Source organism: Anomalospiza imberbis, chromosome 7 (assembly GCF_031753505.1).
Source record: "Anomalospiza imberbis isolate Cuckoo-Finch-1a 21T00152 chromosome 7, ASM3175350v1, whole genome shotgun sequence".
NCBI lineage: Eukaryota > Metazoa > Chordata > Aves > Passeriformes > Viduidae > Anomalospiza > Anomalospiza imberbis.
The window spans coordinates 9,120,319-9,134,474 of NC_089687.1; the positions used below are offsets into that span (position 1 = coordinate 9,120,319).

The 14,156-nt window shown below is 49.5% G+C and overlaps 1 protein-coding gene across 1 annotated transcript; it reads right to left on the minus strand.

Annotated features, from left to right (window-relative positions):
* Positions 1-2,646: 2,646 nt before the first annotated feature.
* C1QL2 (complement C1q like 2) lies at positions 2,647-5,050 on the minus strand. Its single transcript, XM_068195278.1, has 3 exons — positions 4,936-5,050; positions 3,885-4,644; positions 2,647-3,424 (listed from the first exon to the last, which is right to left on the minus strand). Exons 2-3 carry the CDS (start codon positions 4,521-4,523, stop codon positions 3,245-3,247), a joined length of 819 nt encoding a protein of 272 aa, XP_068051379.1. The 5' UTR covers positions 4,524-4,644; positions 4,936-5,050; the 3' UTR covers positions 2,647-3,244.
* Positions 5,051-14,156: the final 9,106 nt, after the last annotated feature.

Here is a 14,156-nt window from a genome sequence, read left to right on the forward strand (position 1 = left end):
TATGATTTTAACTTAAGCACATGGCTGGGTTCAGAACCAGAGAGCATATTTTGTCTAAAACTCCAATATTCCACTCCTTTCTGAGGGCTTTCCCTATTCACATCACACCTGATCACATCCCAATTCTTAAAAGCTCATTTCCTTAATTCATCAAGTAAGTAACACCTCTGAGGGGCCAGACCTCCAGAGCAGATGCTGGCTGATGTTTGAGATGCAGTATCATTTGGGAAAGCCAGTCCCAGAGAAAGCTGAAGCCAGTCCCTTGAGTACACTTTAATCCTCCTCCTCCCATCCAAAGCAGGGCACCAGGGAATCCCCCTTACAAACAAGCCCTTATCTTTTTGACATGAAATGTGCAGAACCCACAGACCATTCCCAAGGGCAGGAAGACTCACCTGAAGCTCAAGTTGAAGCCCAGAGGGTTACAAGGCCACTTCAGGCTGTTTGCTGGACTGTGTGTGACCCTGCTCTCACCCACAGCCACTGGCAGCACAGGGACCACCATCCCCATCTGCAGCGCTGCCTCTGCTTTTCTGGATAACTGCACCACTGAGCACTGAAGTTTTTCATCTCTCAATTGCTTTTCCCTGTGTTACTTCAGAAAAAAACCACAACCCACACACTGAGCTACCACCAAGATGACTGGGACAGAGGAGCCTGTCCAAGCAGATGCTGGGTGAGAGCTATCAACCCCCCACAGAGGCAATCTCGGAAGACCCTGCAATGAGGAGAGGAAACAAAAAAGCCTGTGAGCAGCTGAGGGAGACGTTGATTCTATCGATTGTGTAAACTGTCAGTGGAGTGGCAATGAGCAATTTTTTTTTTTGTTTCTGTCCTGGGGAATAATCCAGCCTGATAATTAGTACATAAGAGATAAGTGGAAAATGAGACATCTAGCGAGGGTGGTTCAAGCCTCCTCATGACATTGATAATGTGCAGATACATAGATCACTGTCGGGGCAAACTGCCACTGTGAGCCTGTGTCTTCCCATTGCCTCATCAATCCATCATCCGCTTAGCTACTGACACCTTGGCAGGCACACACCACTAGCCCTGCATTTGAATTGAGAGGAGCAGGCTCCACCAGGGAATACAGATTTAAAAATCTAAGATTCAAATTTGTTTAAGTATTGTGAACAGCAATTCCCTTGCAAGGCATCTTCCTTGCCCTTTTGCCAAGGGGGAACAGTTGGGTCTTTGTTAGAAGTACAAATTGCTTCTTAATGCAAAGGATAAAGCAGAGCCCAGGCACCTCCTTAGAATTCCTCCTGGCTCCTGCTAATGCTGCTGCATGTCAATTTTAATTTTTTGAAATTTAAACCAAGGGCTTTGTGTCTAAGCTCCATTTCATCGAAGGAGGGGGGAGGAATAGTCAAAAAGGATTACGGATCCGGTGGGAATTGAGGATCCATAGCAATTATACTTCATTTGGATGGTCTCAGACACTGGATTTAATCATATTCTAAATAGTACAAATCGACAAGACATAAGAGATTGATAAGTGTCTAACACGTGTACCTGGTTATGAACTCTGCTTCCCTCAGCAGGGGATGTTTGAGGACGGGATGGAAGAATTGCTTTCTGCCTTTGACCCTCCCCTTCCAGCCAGCAATACCCACTGAGGACTAGGTAGGAGACAGGAGTGATTGTAAGAACATGGTCATCATGGGACTGCCCCAAAGTGGGGCTGGAACAAGTCTATCTGACTGTGGCTCCCCTTCCTCCTGCAACATCAGGGTAGGGGCAAAGCTCCAGCCTCGGCAGAGCTGTTTCAGACCAGCTCCTGTTTTGCTTGTCTGTGAAACTGCACTAACACTGGGAAGGGCAGAGAACTGACAGGGAGGTAAGACTTTCAGGGGGGAAAAATGAAATGGCAAGACAGTAAAATGAAAGTAAGTGCTTTTGTAAATCAATTTAGCTCTTCTAGCTTCAGCAGAGCAGTCCCAATTTACCCAAACTGAGGAGGTTACCTACTGGGGTGATGATGACAAATGCACCTCCTCCACCAAAGGCTCAGAACCACATGCACTACTGACACACCTATGCATTTTGAAAAAAGACCAAGGATGACTGGGATTTACAGAGGACCATCAGGAGAAAACCTTTCTAAATGGTCTGAATCCATCAGTCTTGAGCAAGTTTTCTCACCCAGCCCTTCTGAGGTACTGTGCAGACCCATCTCCAGTCAGGTGTGGTTTCCAACCCATACACACACTGCAAGTGCAAGGGTTTAGACAAACTCTCTTCCCTGCAGCCTTCTTAACATTTGTCAAGCATGTTACAAAAACATGGCATTCCATAATCACTGATTAAACTGCTTTTTCTGTACTTCACTAACCTCTGGATCAGGTTTTAACCCAGTAAGTGTGTTTAGGAGATTTGCTCCACACCCCGACTTTCACCTCTTGATAACTGTGTGCCTTCTTTTCACAAAACTGCATAAAAGGTGAAGCTTTTTTCCTCTCTCTCCTTCTTCCCAGCCCCCTCGGACCATATTCAAGATCTAGGCAAGGAACCCCATCCTAACTTTAAATATGACTATAGACCTAAGGGACCAAAGTGACCCCCTCCTTTACCACCCACCCTCCTGTGGCACCACCACAGTGCTGCTTTGTAGCACTGGAAGAGACAGAAAGCAAGAAGGCATTGTCTAAAAACATAATTTAATGTGGTATTTGGGTGGCTGTGGTCAAAGACCAAATTCTTTTGCAGACAGAAACAGGTTTGATGTTAATGACACCATCATTCACACGAGCATTGCATTGCACAGAAAGAAAAGTTTACACTTGACCCCATACAAAGCAGCAGAGGAAAAAACTGTTATGATCCAGTCCCTCTTTGTGAGTAGTCGATCTGAAAATTCATCATTGTCATTAATACTTATTGATGAAAAAATGTGACCTGTTCAAATTCCGTGTGTGACACAGTCCAAACTCTGGGCTCTTTTAAACCCTCCTGGAACCGCTTGAGAGTTTCAAGCTGCCAAGTTCCTCATGTGACACACGAAACACTCAGGCAGGAGTGGGGGTCAGAAGAAACAGGGGAAAGTAAGGAAGGGGTTCACTTTGTTTCATTTCTATCTCATTTCCACAAGGGTGAAAATAAAAACATACAAACTGATAATGAAGCTAAAGTGACCTGCGGAGACAGTGGACACCAGCAGGAACAGCAGCACGATGGGGTATGGAATTGCCAAACAGCCCCATGTGCATCAGTGGCGGGGCCAGTTGTGTTGTGTCACTTGTTAATCAGGGTATAAAAGAAAGCCAGAGAAAGTGCTGTACTTATTGTTGTTGCCTCCGTGTGCTTTGCCTCCATCCAGCTTGACGTACACTTCGTCGCCGGAGTCCAGGTGCAGCACCACGCTGTTGCTGGCATAGTCGTAGTTCTGGTCTGCGTCTTGGGCGATGGCACTGGCCCGCACCTGCCAACACAGCCGCTGGGCACATCAGCACCCCTACCCCCTCTTGCCCAGCACCTCCATTAGCCCTATGACTCACTCTTCCACAGGCCCCCCATCAGTTCTCCAGGCACCTCTATTCCAGCCCCTCCATCAGTCCCCCAGCCCCTCTTTCTTAGCCCCTCCATCAATGCCCCGAGTGCCTCTTTCCCAACCCCACCACTACTCTGTGTCCTCCCTCCCGCCTCTGTCCTCGCTTCTCCTTCTCCCCCAGTCCGGCAGAGAAGTTTGCAAGCCGGGAGTTCGGGATTTGTCGCAGCTCTAGAGGTGCACCCCCGCCCCGACGGCGCGAAGGATGCTCCCGCTGGCTCTTTTCCCGGGAGCGGCGACGGCCGGTGCCGCGCCCGCGGGACGGGGACGGTGGGAGGGGGACGACCGGGGGACCCCGGGCGGAGAGGACGCGCGGGAGAGCGGCGGAACCCACCTGGCCGTTCTTGCAGAGGTCGGCCCACATGCTGGTGCCGTCACCGCCGCGCATGAGGATGTGGTAGGTGAAGAAGTAGATGCCGCGCACCTGGCAGGTGAACTTGCCGCTGGCCGGGTCGTAGTGGTTGCCCAGGTTGGTCACCACGTCGTCGAACTTGAGGACCTCATAGCCCTCGTGGGGGCTCTTGAGCCCCACGTAGAAGGCGATGCGCGGCCCGCTGAAGGCGGCGCTCAGCCCGCCCGCCGCCTCGCCGCCCGCCGCCGCCCCGCCGCCGCTCCCGCCGCCGCCCGCGCCCGCCAGCGCCAGCCCGGGCAGCCCCGGCTTCCCCGCGTCGCCCCGCTCCCCCGGCGGGCCCCGCGGACCCGGCGGACCCGGCTCCCCGGGCGGCCCGCGGGGGCCCGGCTTGCCCGGCCGGCCCGGCTCCCCCTTGGGTCCCTGCACGAAGGGCGGCGGGGGGTTGGCGCCCAGGTCCTGCAGGGCCTCCACGGCGGCCGTGCTGCCGGGGCCGGGCGGCCGCCCGCCGCTGTACGGGTCGCAGATCATGCGGCAGGTGCCCATCATCTCGTAGTGGGCGCCGGTGTCGGCGGGCGCTTGCAGCAGCAGCAGGGGCACGGCGACCAGCAGCGCGACGGCCATGGCCAGGGCGAGCCCGGCGGCGGCCAGCAGCCGCCTCCTCCGCTGCCAGAGCCGGGCGGCGGCGGCGAGCAGGTCCTCCTTGCCGTGCGAGGCAATGGTGGCGCGGGGGGCCGGCCGCTCCCTGCGGGGGACGGCAAGAAGAGGCGGTGAGACCCCGCCGCCGGCGCCTCCCCGCCCGGCCCCCGCCTCAGCCCGCCCGCCGGCCGGCCGGCAGCCCCGCCATGCCGAGAGCCGCCCCGCTCCGCTCCGAGGGGACGCGGCGCCCCGTCCGCCCTCCGGGGCTGGGCGGGCGCGGGGGGCGTCGCCTCGGCGAGCGGGCGCCCGGCTCTACCCCTCGGTCCCGCGTGGGGGGACGGGCTCGCCCGCCCCCGTCGCCGCCCCGACGTGGGGGGCGCGGGCAGGGCGGACCCACCTGCGGGGGGCCGGGGCGGAGCCGCCTGGGGGGCTCCGGGGCGCCGCCGTCGTTGCGGTCCGCGGGGCGCCCGTCTGCCACCGCCCGCCCGCTCGCCGCGCCGAGCGCCGGTGGCGGCGCGGCCCCACGGGCGGGGCGGGCGGAGGGGAGGGGAGAGGCGGCGGAGCGTCCCGCACGTCCCCGGGCACTCCGGCTGCGGGGGGAGACCGCTCCCGCCCAGCCGTCACCGGCGGAGTCACTGCGGGTGGCGCCCAAACTGCGCCCCGCTGAAAGCGGGACGGTCGGGGACGCATCGCGTTGTCCCGTTCACCTGCCGCCTGTAGTGCTTCCTCCCTGCATCTCTCCATCCCTTCGTCCCTCCATCCCTCTGCCCGCAGCGGGACGGCCCCTGCGCGGAGCCCCAGTCCCGCCGGGGTGAGCTCCCTGCCGCCGCCGACACGCACAGCTTTCTGCGGGAGCGGACCGGGGAAAGCCCCGGCCAGGCAGCAGGTCACCTCAGAGCGTTCCCCGCGGCTTCCTCAGGCTCCCCGCGTCCTGCCTCGGCGGCCCAAAGACGAGCGGGACAACATCGCGGGTGCATCTTGCTCCTCAACACATCCAGGTGTAACCACGGTCCGTTACACCCGTCCCGGTTTTCCAAAGGCGGGCAGGGCTTGCCAAGTGAAAAGGGAGCCCTAGGAAGAAATGCCTTTAGCAGAGTTCACGTTAGGTTACAGCACGGTGTTCTGTAGTTTCCCTGAGTAATGACGGGTCCAAATCAAATGGGTTTTCCCCCGAGAAAACCGTGATAAATTGCCTGTGATTTTCCGAGTAAACGGTGGTAGCACAGCGAGAGCCCTGGCATGGTAAACTTCCTGCGGAGATCTCCCCTGGAGAGAAAGTTGGGATCTCACCCACGTGTCTCCGAGCGGCGGGTTAAGCACCCGTCCTGGAAGGAAAGAAAAGAGAGATACAGGGATTACACAGATTGCCTCAGGGCGACATCCCGGTGTCGCACGCTCCCTCGGTGCGTCGGAAGGGTCAATTCCCAGCGGGCTCGCCAGAGCTGAAGGCAGTGTTTGGTCTTACAGCGGGCAGAGCTGCAGGTCGAAGGAGCGAGCCGTCCAGTCTGATCCAACGCCTGCTGAAGCTGATGGCCTGGAGGCATCATATGCAAATAGGGACATACAGGCTTCTTCCAAGAACGGTGGAAGTGTCCCAGAAGGACTTGGGACTCTTTTGATAGTTTCTCTTGAAATTTAAGGAGGGGATATCAAGGTTTTTCTGTCTGGAGTGCAGCAATTCAGGACCAGATCTCATCTCAGTTACATCTCAGGGTGCATCCAGAATTTTTCTTGGAGTTATTCGGGCTTTGCTCTGCTGTTGCTGAGATCAGGGTTCAGCCCTGTCCTTTCGAGTGTCTCTGATTATTTTCACCGACACTTATATACTTGAAGGTGGCAGGGAAATTAAATTTGTAAATGAAAACCTTTCCCTGAGCATTTTGTGGACAGTCACATTAAAGTAATTATGTCTATTTCTTAGCACAATGGAGCTAAATGTTTTAAGAGACGAGATTGTGAGGAAAACGTAAGTCCTTTTCCTGTCCTCTCCTCTGAATTACGAGTTGCATCCTACAGAGTTATTTTAAGCCCTCACACGTGTCTAAAGCCTTGTAAAATGATTTCTAATAGTTGTTTCTGTTCCAACTTTAGTATAATTTTCCATATATTAACTGTGCTAAATACAAATAAATTCACAAATAAATTACACTGCTTTGCTGCTCATCCCTGCTTAAGCTTCTGTTAATTTCCCTTTTGTTCTGGTATTTGTCACTCGCTCTGTTCTTCCTGGGTATGTGAATCCTTGCTATTCCCCAAGAGCTCTGCAAACCCCCGTAAAGTGGCTTTTAAATCTCCTGTTTTCCAAAGGCAGCAGCCACACCGTAGCTTTTCTAAACCTTTTCTGAATAATTAAGTACTTGCATCATTTGGACTCTGTTGCAAGGTCCCAATTTGTAGCAACTCACTTCTCTAATGCGGTGACAGGTACTGGGTACTATATTCTAAATAGAGGCTCACCAGCCCCTTCTGCAAAGCCAGAATAATTTTAGGTGACGGGGTCTGTTATTCCCATAGATCAACAAGCACAGATGAAGAAGAATAAATATATTCTAACTTTCTGCAGGACAAAATCGGCACTGATCTTAATAAGGAAGGTGGAGCATTTGAACAAGTAGGAAGAAAATATTACAGAGATATAAGCAGTTAGACTAGGTGTCAAATTCTAGCAATTTTGTTTGGGAATTATTTAATTAATCCTCTGTGATGTGGTGAGATGGACTGATCACCCAGTTAATCCCTCGTCAGATTGCTTTAAGGTAAACACAATGTGACTTCAATGAGTAATTCCAGTAGGATCTATATTCCTGGAGACCTGGAGTTATTGCCTGACTGATGCAATGCGTCTTGTGCCCCAAGACACAGCACTTGTGATCTTTGAGCCAGCTGGTACCATTTACTGAACCTACACCAGTAATTTGGAATATAGGCACAAAAAGGTACCTGGCAACATTTAGGTTACAATTTTGGTGCAGGCTGCTACTACGCTGCTGGGAGCCTGCTTTGTATGTGCAATGGGATGCACCACAGCAGTAGAAGGAGCAGGGAATTACCAAATCAGCTAATGAGGCAGTGTCCGGGGGACTGCCAGCCCTGCAGGGAGGTACCTTTCTTCAATTGGGGTGACAAGTACCAGGGCCCCTCTTAGAGTCAGGCACTTCACCTCTTTCAAAACTGAGTCAGGCTGGTGCTCCAATGCTGGCTGCTTGAGGGCTGGCAAGACTCAGGCCCCTCTGGGTGTGCCCAAAGAGGGAAAAGGCACCCACAGGGCATCCCTGGAGAGATACAAAGGCTGTCTGGACCGTTGGCTGAGGAGGGGCTTTGGTGATTACTGCTGTTGGCCAAAGCAATTGTTAAGCCCCTGAAAGCTTGTATGGATCTAACTTGAAACTTCTTTTTCAGATGTGGTGTAAGGACATGGGAACCTGACTGATCAGGGAAGCACTTGGCAGTTCAGACACAGTTCCCAAATTTGGACAGGCAAAGAACCCAGACACTTTGCGTTGAAGCTCCAAAATTCCAGGAACACAAGAATTTCCATTCCTTATTTTCTGCTTCAAGGGACAGTCACCCACCCACCTCAGGTTGCTGGTAACATTCAAGAGATGTGCTCCATCAGATCCACTTTCCACAGTCATCCCAGACTGCTGGATTGGGCATCTCACAACTTTTGCGTGCACTTACATACATACAAGGCAGCGGTGAGGACACCAGCCTGGGAGGTTGGACGTTTCTTCCAGCGTTTCACCATTTACCAGATTTGGAACATGTTTCTAAAACCCTTTCCAGTTTTCCAGGAGAGTAGTCTCAGACTTGCAAGTGTTTGGTGTTGTGAGTTGGATTTTCTCCAGCTTATTCTCTAGGATCTATTCTTCTGTAAAACGCCCTCTCCCAAGAGACAGAAAAAAAAGCAATCTGATGACTGAAGGAGCTCAGGGATGAGCTTTCAAACCTGTCACTGTGGCTGAGCCACCTTTCAGGACATGGGCAGTCTGTCCCTCTGGAGGCAAACACAGGACACTCCTGCAGGCTGCAGCTGGCCATCTATATTTCTCGGGGAGGTTGTCAGCAGGGTGACAAGGAGGAGATCTGGGTTCACCTTGATTTGCTGCCTGAGAAATACCAACCTGTGTTCCCTGGAGAGCTACAGAAATCTTCCAGGGTGCAAGATACCCAGGGAAGATGGGGAGAGCAGAGGAGAGCACTGTATGCCCTTATGCTGAACCTGTTCTTCTTTGCATAAGAAGAATTAAAGATTCATTGAGTTATAAGAGGAAGATCAAAGGTAAGTATAATTTTTAGTTTAGTGGTGAGAGCACCTACCTGATCTGGAGTTTCAGTCTTCCTCCAGAAGCTGATTGTGAATTCCAGCCAGAAGGACACAATTCCTGTTCCTGAAAGACCAATCCCAACTGCTGAGTTAAAGACTCCTCTGCACTTGCTCTCTTTCCTCTCAGGTTTACTTTTTTTTTTTCGCCTTCTCTGCTGCACATCCTTAGCACAAACTGAGCTCATGAACTCAAGCATGTGGTTTGTTCCAAGTCCAACAAGAGCTGAACCATCTGTAACTCTGGCAGGATACAGCAGGATTCAGACCCACTGAGGAGGTGGAGGTTCCAGGCACAGGTGCAAGGTGACTGTTGTACATTTGAAGTTCTTGGAAACTGAAGGTAGGTACCTCCTGAATTAGGTGCTTCTATGATTGAACTGGAGCTGAGAGAGCCTCTTGATTTCAATGCTGGATTTAGGTATTTATATTCTGCTTTAATTCCTTCTTTTAGCAACTTTTTGGATTTGGCCATTAACTTGAAAATGTAAGAGCCATACCAGCTCAGATACCCTATTTAGCAAAAATGTCAAGATCAAAGTAAGTCTATACTCATAGTTCCCTGGTATTTTCTCTTAATCTCCATCAGTCCACGGCTTAAGGACTTCCTGAGCTATGGTAAAATACTTTTAAGAAGCTGAAATCAAGATTACTTTGAGTAAAGGCACTGTACCCTTAGATCCAGTACCCTCATCCATCCCAGTGTGTAGCTTTGTTTTGCTAATTGTCCTAATTGATGGAAGTTATGCATAACATTACATTCTGATCCTCTGAAGTGCTTCATTCATTGCCTTTATCACATCATCAGATATTTCTCATTTCCAAAATTAGCTATCTGGAACTTGGTGTATTCAACACCTAGTAAAACATAGTACATATAGTTCTTATAATAAAATGTTCACATTTCTTGTTAAAAGCACATTCAAATCTGTTAATGTTCAGAATGCATATAATATTATTGTCATTCACAAAATATAAAATGTAATTACACTGATTATTTTTGCTTAATGGAGGGAAAAATTAGAAATTGTTAGGTTTATTGTATTAGCAGCCATCATTCCCCACAAATATTGTGCACTTCTTTATGACCTATGCCAGGGTTTCCAACAGGACTTGTCTTAAGAGCACAAAGCTTCGTTTACTCCCATTTGATGGACCCCAAGGGTACATGAGGTCCTGCACAGCAGCAAAAGCATTTTATTACATAGAACGAGGAGGGGAGCTGGCTCTTTTCTGACTGTCTGTAAGGCAGAGTTGCAATAGGCCACAGGCACTTGAGCTACTGTAGCAATGCATAAATTTCTGTCCATACAGCCAGAATCATCCCCGTGTTCCAGCACAGTGTCCATTAGAGATCCTGCTGAAGGAGAAGCTTGCACACCATCCAGACAGACACTGCAGCTGCCTGGGCTTTGTTGGGTGTATCGATCCCTGTGAACTGCTGCTATTTGCATTTTGCCACATCCACTTGCTGCACAGGGAAGCTGGCTCTCCTTCTGTTGGACAAATACCTTTGAGTGTTTACAAGAGAGCAGCTTACAAACCCCAGAGCTGCCTTCAGGGCACTGCTTGGAGAAATACCAAAAGGTGTGGAGAGGATCAGTGAGAGCCCAATGCCTTCATATTCCCAAAATAGGTACTGTTCACCAAACTCAGAATAAATCAGCCTGTATTTTCTGCAAAACAAAACAAAACAAAACAAAAAAAAAAATCAGAGCAACTGAACCTTGCTTCCCACTTTTGCCCTGCTGGGACTTTTCCCCTTGCCTTCTCTCACAGCAGGGTCACACCCTGAAGTTAATGCATCAAAGATTAGATAAATTCTGTGAGAACAGAGCAACCTCAGACAATGACTAAAGCTGGTGCTGAAGATGCCTGGTGCCAGCATCCATGGCTGCTCCTGTGCCCAGGAAACTGTTCTGAACTCTACTGGGAGCAGCAGCTGATACCTGGCCCCGTCAGCCAAGGTGGTAGAAGAAACACCAAAGGAGCTCCAAGCTGTTTGGGAGCTCCCTGCTCCCAGAGCAGGTCTTCAGTTGGAGGTAGAGTAGGTTTAGAGAGAAACAAAACCGTCCTGAAGAAGCGGCAGGATATGAGCATCACCACCTGTCAAACATCAGCTTTGAATGATGTCTTGCTTAGAAACAGTAAATTAAAATGAAACTTGCCCTTAACCAGCTGCATTTGGGTCACAGCAAGAGCAAGTCAACTCCCCTTTCCTAATTCTCTGCTTCTCAGTATGTGTTTACAAATGGCTTGAGGAGAAACAGGTTGGCCCTAGATTTGTCTTGTTCAATTTGTCTCCTTAGATAACTAATGCTTTTCCAGTGTGACTGCTGCAATAACTCTGCACTATCTATACAAATAAGCATCTGGTTTTTTAATAGAGCTAGGGCCTTCCACACAAGATACAAATAATTAAGTAATAGTTAAGTATATTTTTAACAGGTATTGGGGGTGTAGTAAAAGAAAGAGATCCCTTGCCTTCTGAGTACAAGGTGTGCACTTCACCAAGCTGCTCAGCAAAGTGTGTGTGCATGAAACCAAACCCCTGGCAGGTTCTCGAGCTGAAAATCACCCATCTCTGTTCCAAGCTCTCAGAAATTCCCAGCAGGACTCAGCTCTCAAGCCTTCATGACTTCCTTCAGAAGAGTTAAGAGGGAGGCTGGAAAGTCAGAGTACTAAATTCAGTCCATTTAAGCAGACCCCTTGTCTCGAATCAGCAAAATTTCCATACCCATCCACGAGGCTGAATCTTTCCATTCCATGAAAGGAAAAATTGCTGCAGGGAATTGATGTGCATGGACAGCTGGTTTCACCAGGATGAAAGACACACATTAAAAATGCTTTTGAAATGCATTTGGGCTTCCCTCTGGGAGTTTGCTAAACCTGCAGTCAGGTACCAAAAAGAATTTGTCCCCTTAAGGCAAAGACAAGATTAAAATTAGTAAGAAATAATAGCCAAAGCCACAGGTGGGACAGATGGCGTTGAATGGACATCTGTTGGAATAACATTGAGTTTCCATGATAGACTTTTACCCTGCATCCCCCAAAATTAAATGTGCTCCTCTGCTAATCAAGTAGCGTGAAGAGGAAGATGTGTGGATTGGAAACCCAAGGCTAAGGATGGCAGGAATTGGCTTTACACCTCCATCAGCTGTAGCAAACACACGGTGAGTGGGGTGTAAAAGCTGGAGAGGGCATATGGAGGAGGTGGGGCAGGTGGTTTGGCTCTGTGATGCTCTGCTCTTCTGGTTTATTGGTGCCCAGGAGAGGAGTCACTGCTGCTCTGAGGAGCTGCAAGGTCTGTGCAGAGGGAAGGTGCTTTGTTACTCTCAGGCAAACAGATGAAGAGGTTTGACTGCCACCTCTGGAGTAAGGGCAATTTGGGGTGTTGCAGAGAGGAGACAGAGAGCTGGAGACAAAGGTCAAGGAGAAGCAGTCCAGTGGCATGGATCAGCCAGAAAACCTCCTGTACCTCTGAGACACCCAGGGAATTAATAACCAGACTAACTGTGACAACTGTTTTTGCAAAACCCTGCCAAGCTAAAAGAGTAACTGAGAGAAAAACATACATTTCTATAAAAACGAAGATTTAAATAAGCACCAAACCAAAGCAGGCAAGATGACTTCCTGAGATTAAAAACGTTTTATTAAAACACAGTGAAATTGTCTCAAAAATATGTAGCCATATATGATGTCTTCAATATAAACCAAATTAAAAGCATGACAATGGGTTTTATTTAGAAACGTCCTGACCTTTCTCGTATGACTCTTGTCCTGCCTTCTCGTTACTTGTCACTCTCAGTCACTGTATCTTGCTTAAATGAAAAGTATAAGCTCTTCAGGGCACAGGGCTGCATCTCTGGGTTTTCTCATCCACTGTGTACAACAATGCATGCAGCAGAGATGTCCTTAAAACTGTTAAACAGAACACAAATAAAATTTCATCTCCAATTTTGCAACTTTACTGAATTTTCTCACAAGAAAACAAAAATACCCTCTAGTGTGGATATCAGTAAGAAGCTATTTGCTCACATTAGGAACACTTAGGGTAAATAATGATCATGGAAAAGCAGTGCTCTCCTTGGTAATGATGTTTATTGAATCGCAGAGCAGCTCCTGGGGAAGGGCAGTGGAATCCCATTGCTTGGGATTTTGAGAGCAAGGTTGGGCAAAGCCAGAGACTGCACTGCAGGGCTTGGTGCCCCGCTGGCAGGAAGACGAATGAGAAGCCCTAAGAGTCTTCTCTATTTGTTCTTCTATGATCCTTGTAAGAGAGATTGATGCTGACAGCATCCAGGTGGTGTGTCCGTGACTCAGCTGTCACGTCACTGCTTACGGCTTAAAGCCAGTGAGTCAAGGAATGAAAAACAGGTGGAAGGAGGAGGAGAGCCCTCCCGAAGTGCTCACCTCCAGCCATCTCTTCCTGAGTGAGCAGGGCCAATTGCAGGCCACAGGGACACAGGAGAAGGAGAGGCAATGACAGAAGGAGCGGCTGGTCACCTTCCTCCAGGAGCAGCAGGGTTTCAAGCCCTTCTCCACACCTCATGTGGTGTGAAATAAAAGCCTGGTGTGAGTTAATGGACTTCTGCAAGCCAGAAGTGTCCATCCTGTGTGGTAGGTCTGAAGCACACTGACTCTTGTAACTGTGCTCTGTAGACAAAGCTGTAGATGGAGGAAATATTAAATCCATCTGGTTTAGTTCCCGCTAGACAGAAAAGGTAACATCACTGATGTCTGGCCATGTATTGTCATCAATATGAAGTTTACTGTTATGGATCTGATTCCACATGACACCCAAAATTCTGTTCTGAGAATGGGTCCTCAATGGTGACCTCAAACAGTGACAACAGATGCTAATTTCTCTGCAAATCCAAGAATTCCTAGAATACAGAAAGAAGCCAACTTGAAAGCAGACTGGTAGGTTCACAAAAGCAATCTGCCACATCTGAGATCTAAACCTTTTTTTTTTTTTTTTCCCTCTTAATGTCTTGATTGCAAGGTCAGCTTCTTGTAATTCCAAGTAGCAGAAGGTCAATGGCATCTCCAGAAGGTGGGTACTCCACCACTTTCTCTGCCTTTGGGTATGATCAATGTTTAACTCATGGAAATCTCTCCAGGGATAGAAACATCTAAACCTCCTCAAGAAATCTGTTGCAATTTTTCATAATTTCTACCATACACAAAAATAATTTCATAAGGATCTGACCTTAATTTCTCTGCTGCAGTTAAGCCTCCAATTCCTTGTCTTATCCACCATGGACAGGGAAAGCAGATGATTCCTTCCCTTC

What these genes read in the sequence shown, in the direction of transcription:
- C1QL2 (XM_068195278.1), bottom strand. Translation starts at nt 4,523, where the DNA reads ATGGCCGTCGCGCTGCTGGTCGCCGTGCCCCTGCTGCTGCTGCAAGCG. An exon ending in ACCTCTGCAAGAACGGCCAG is followed by an intron (nt 3,425 to 3,884) that starts GTGGGTTCCGCC and finishes CTGTGTTGGCAG; the next exon opens with GTGCGGGCCAGTGCCATCGC.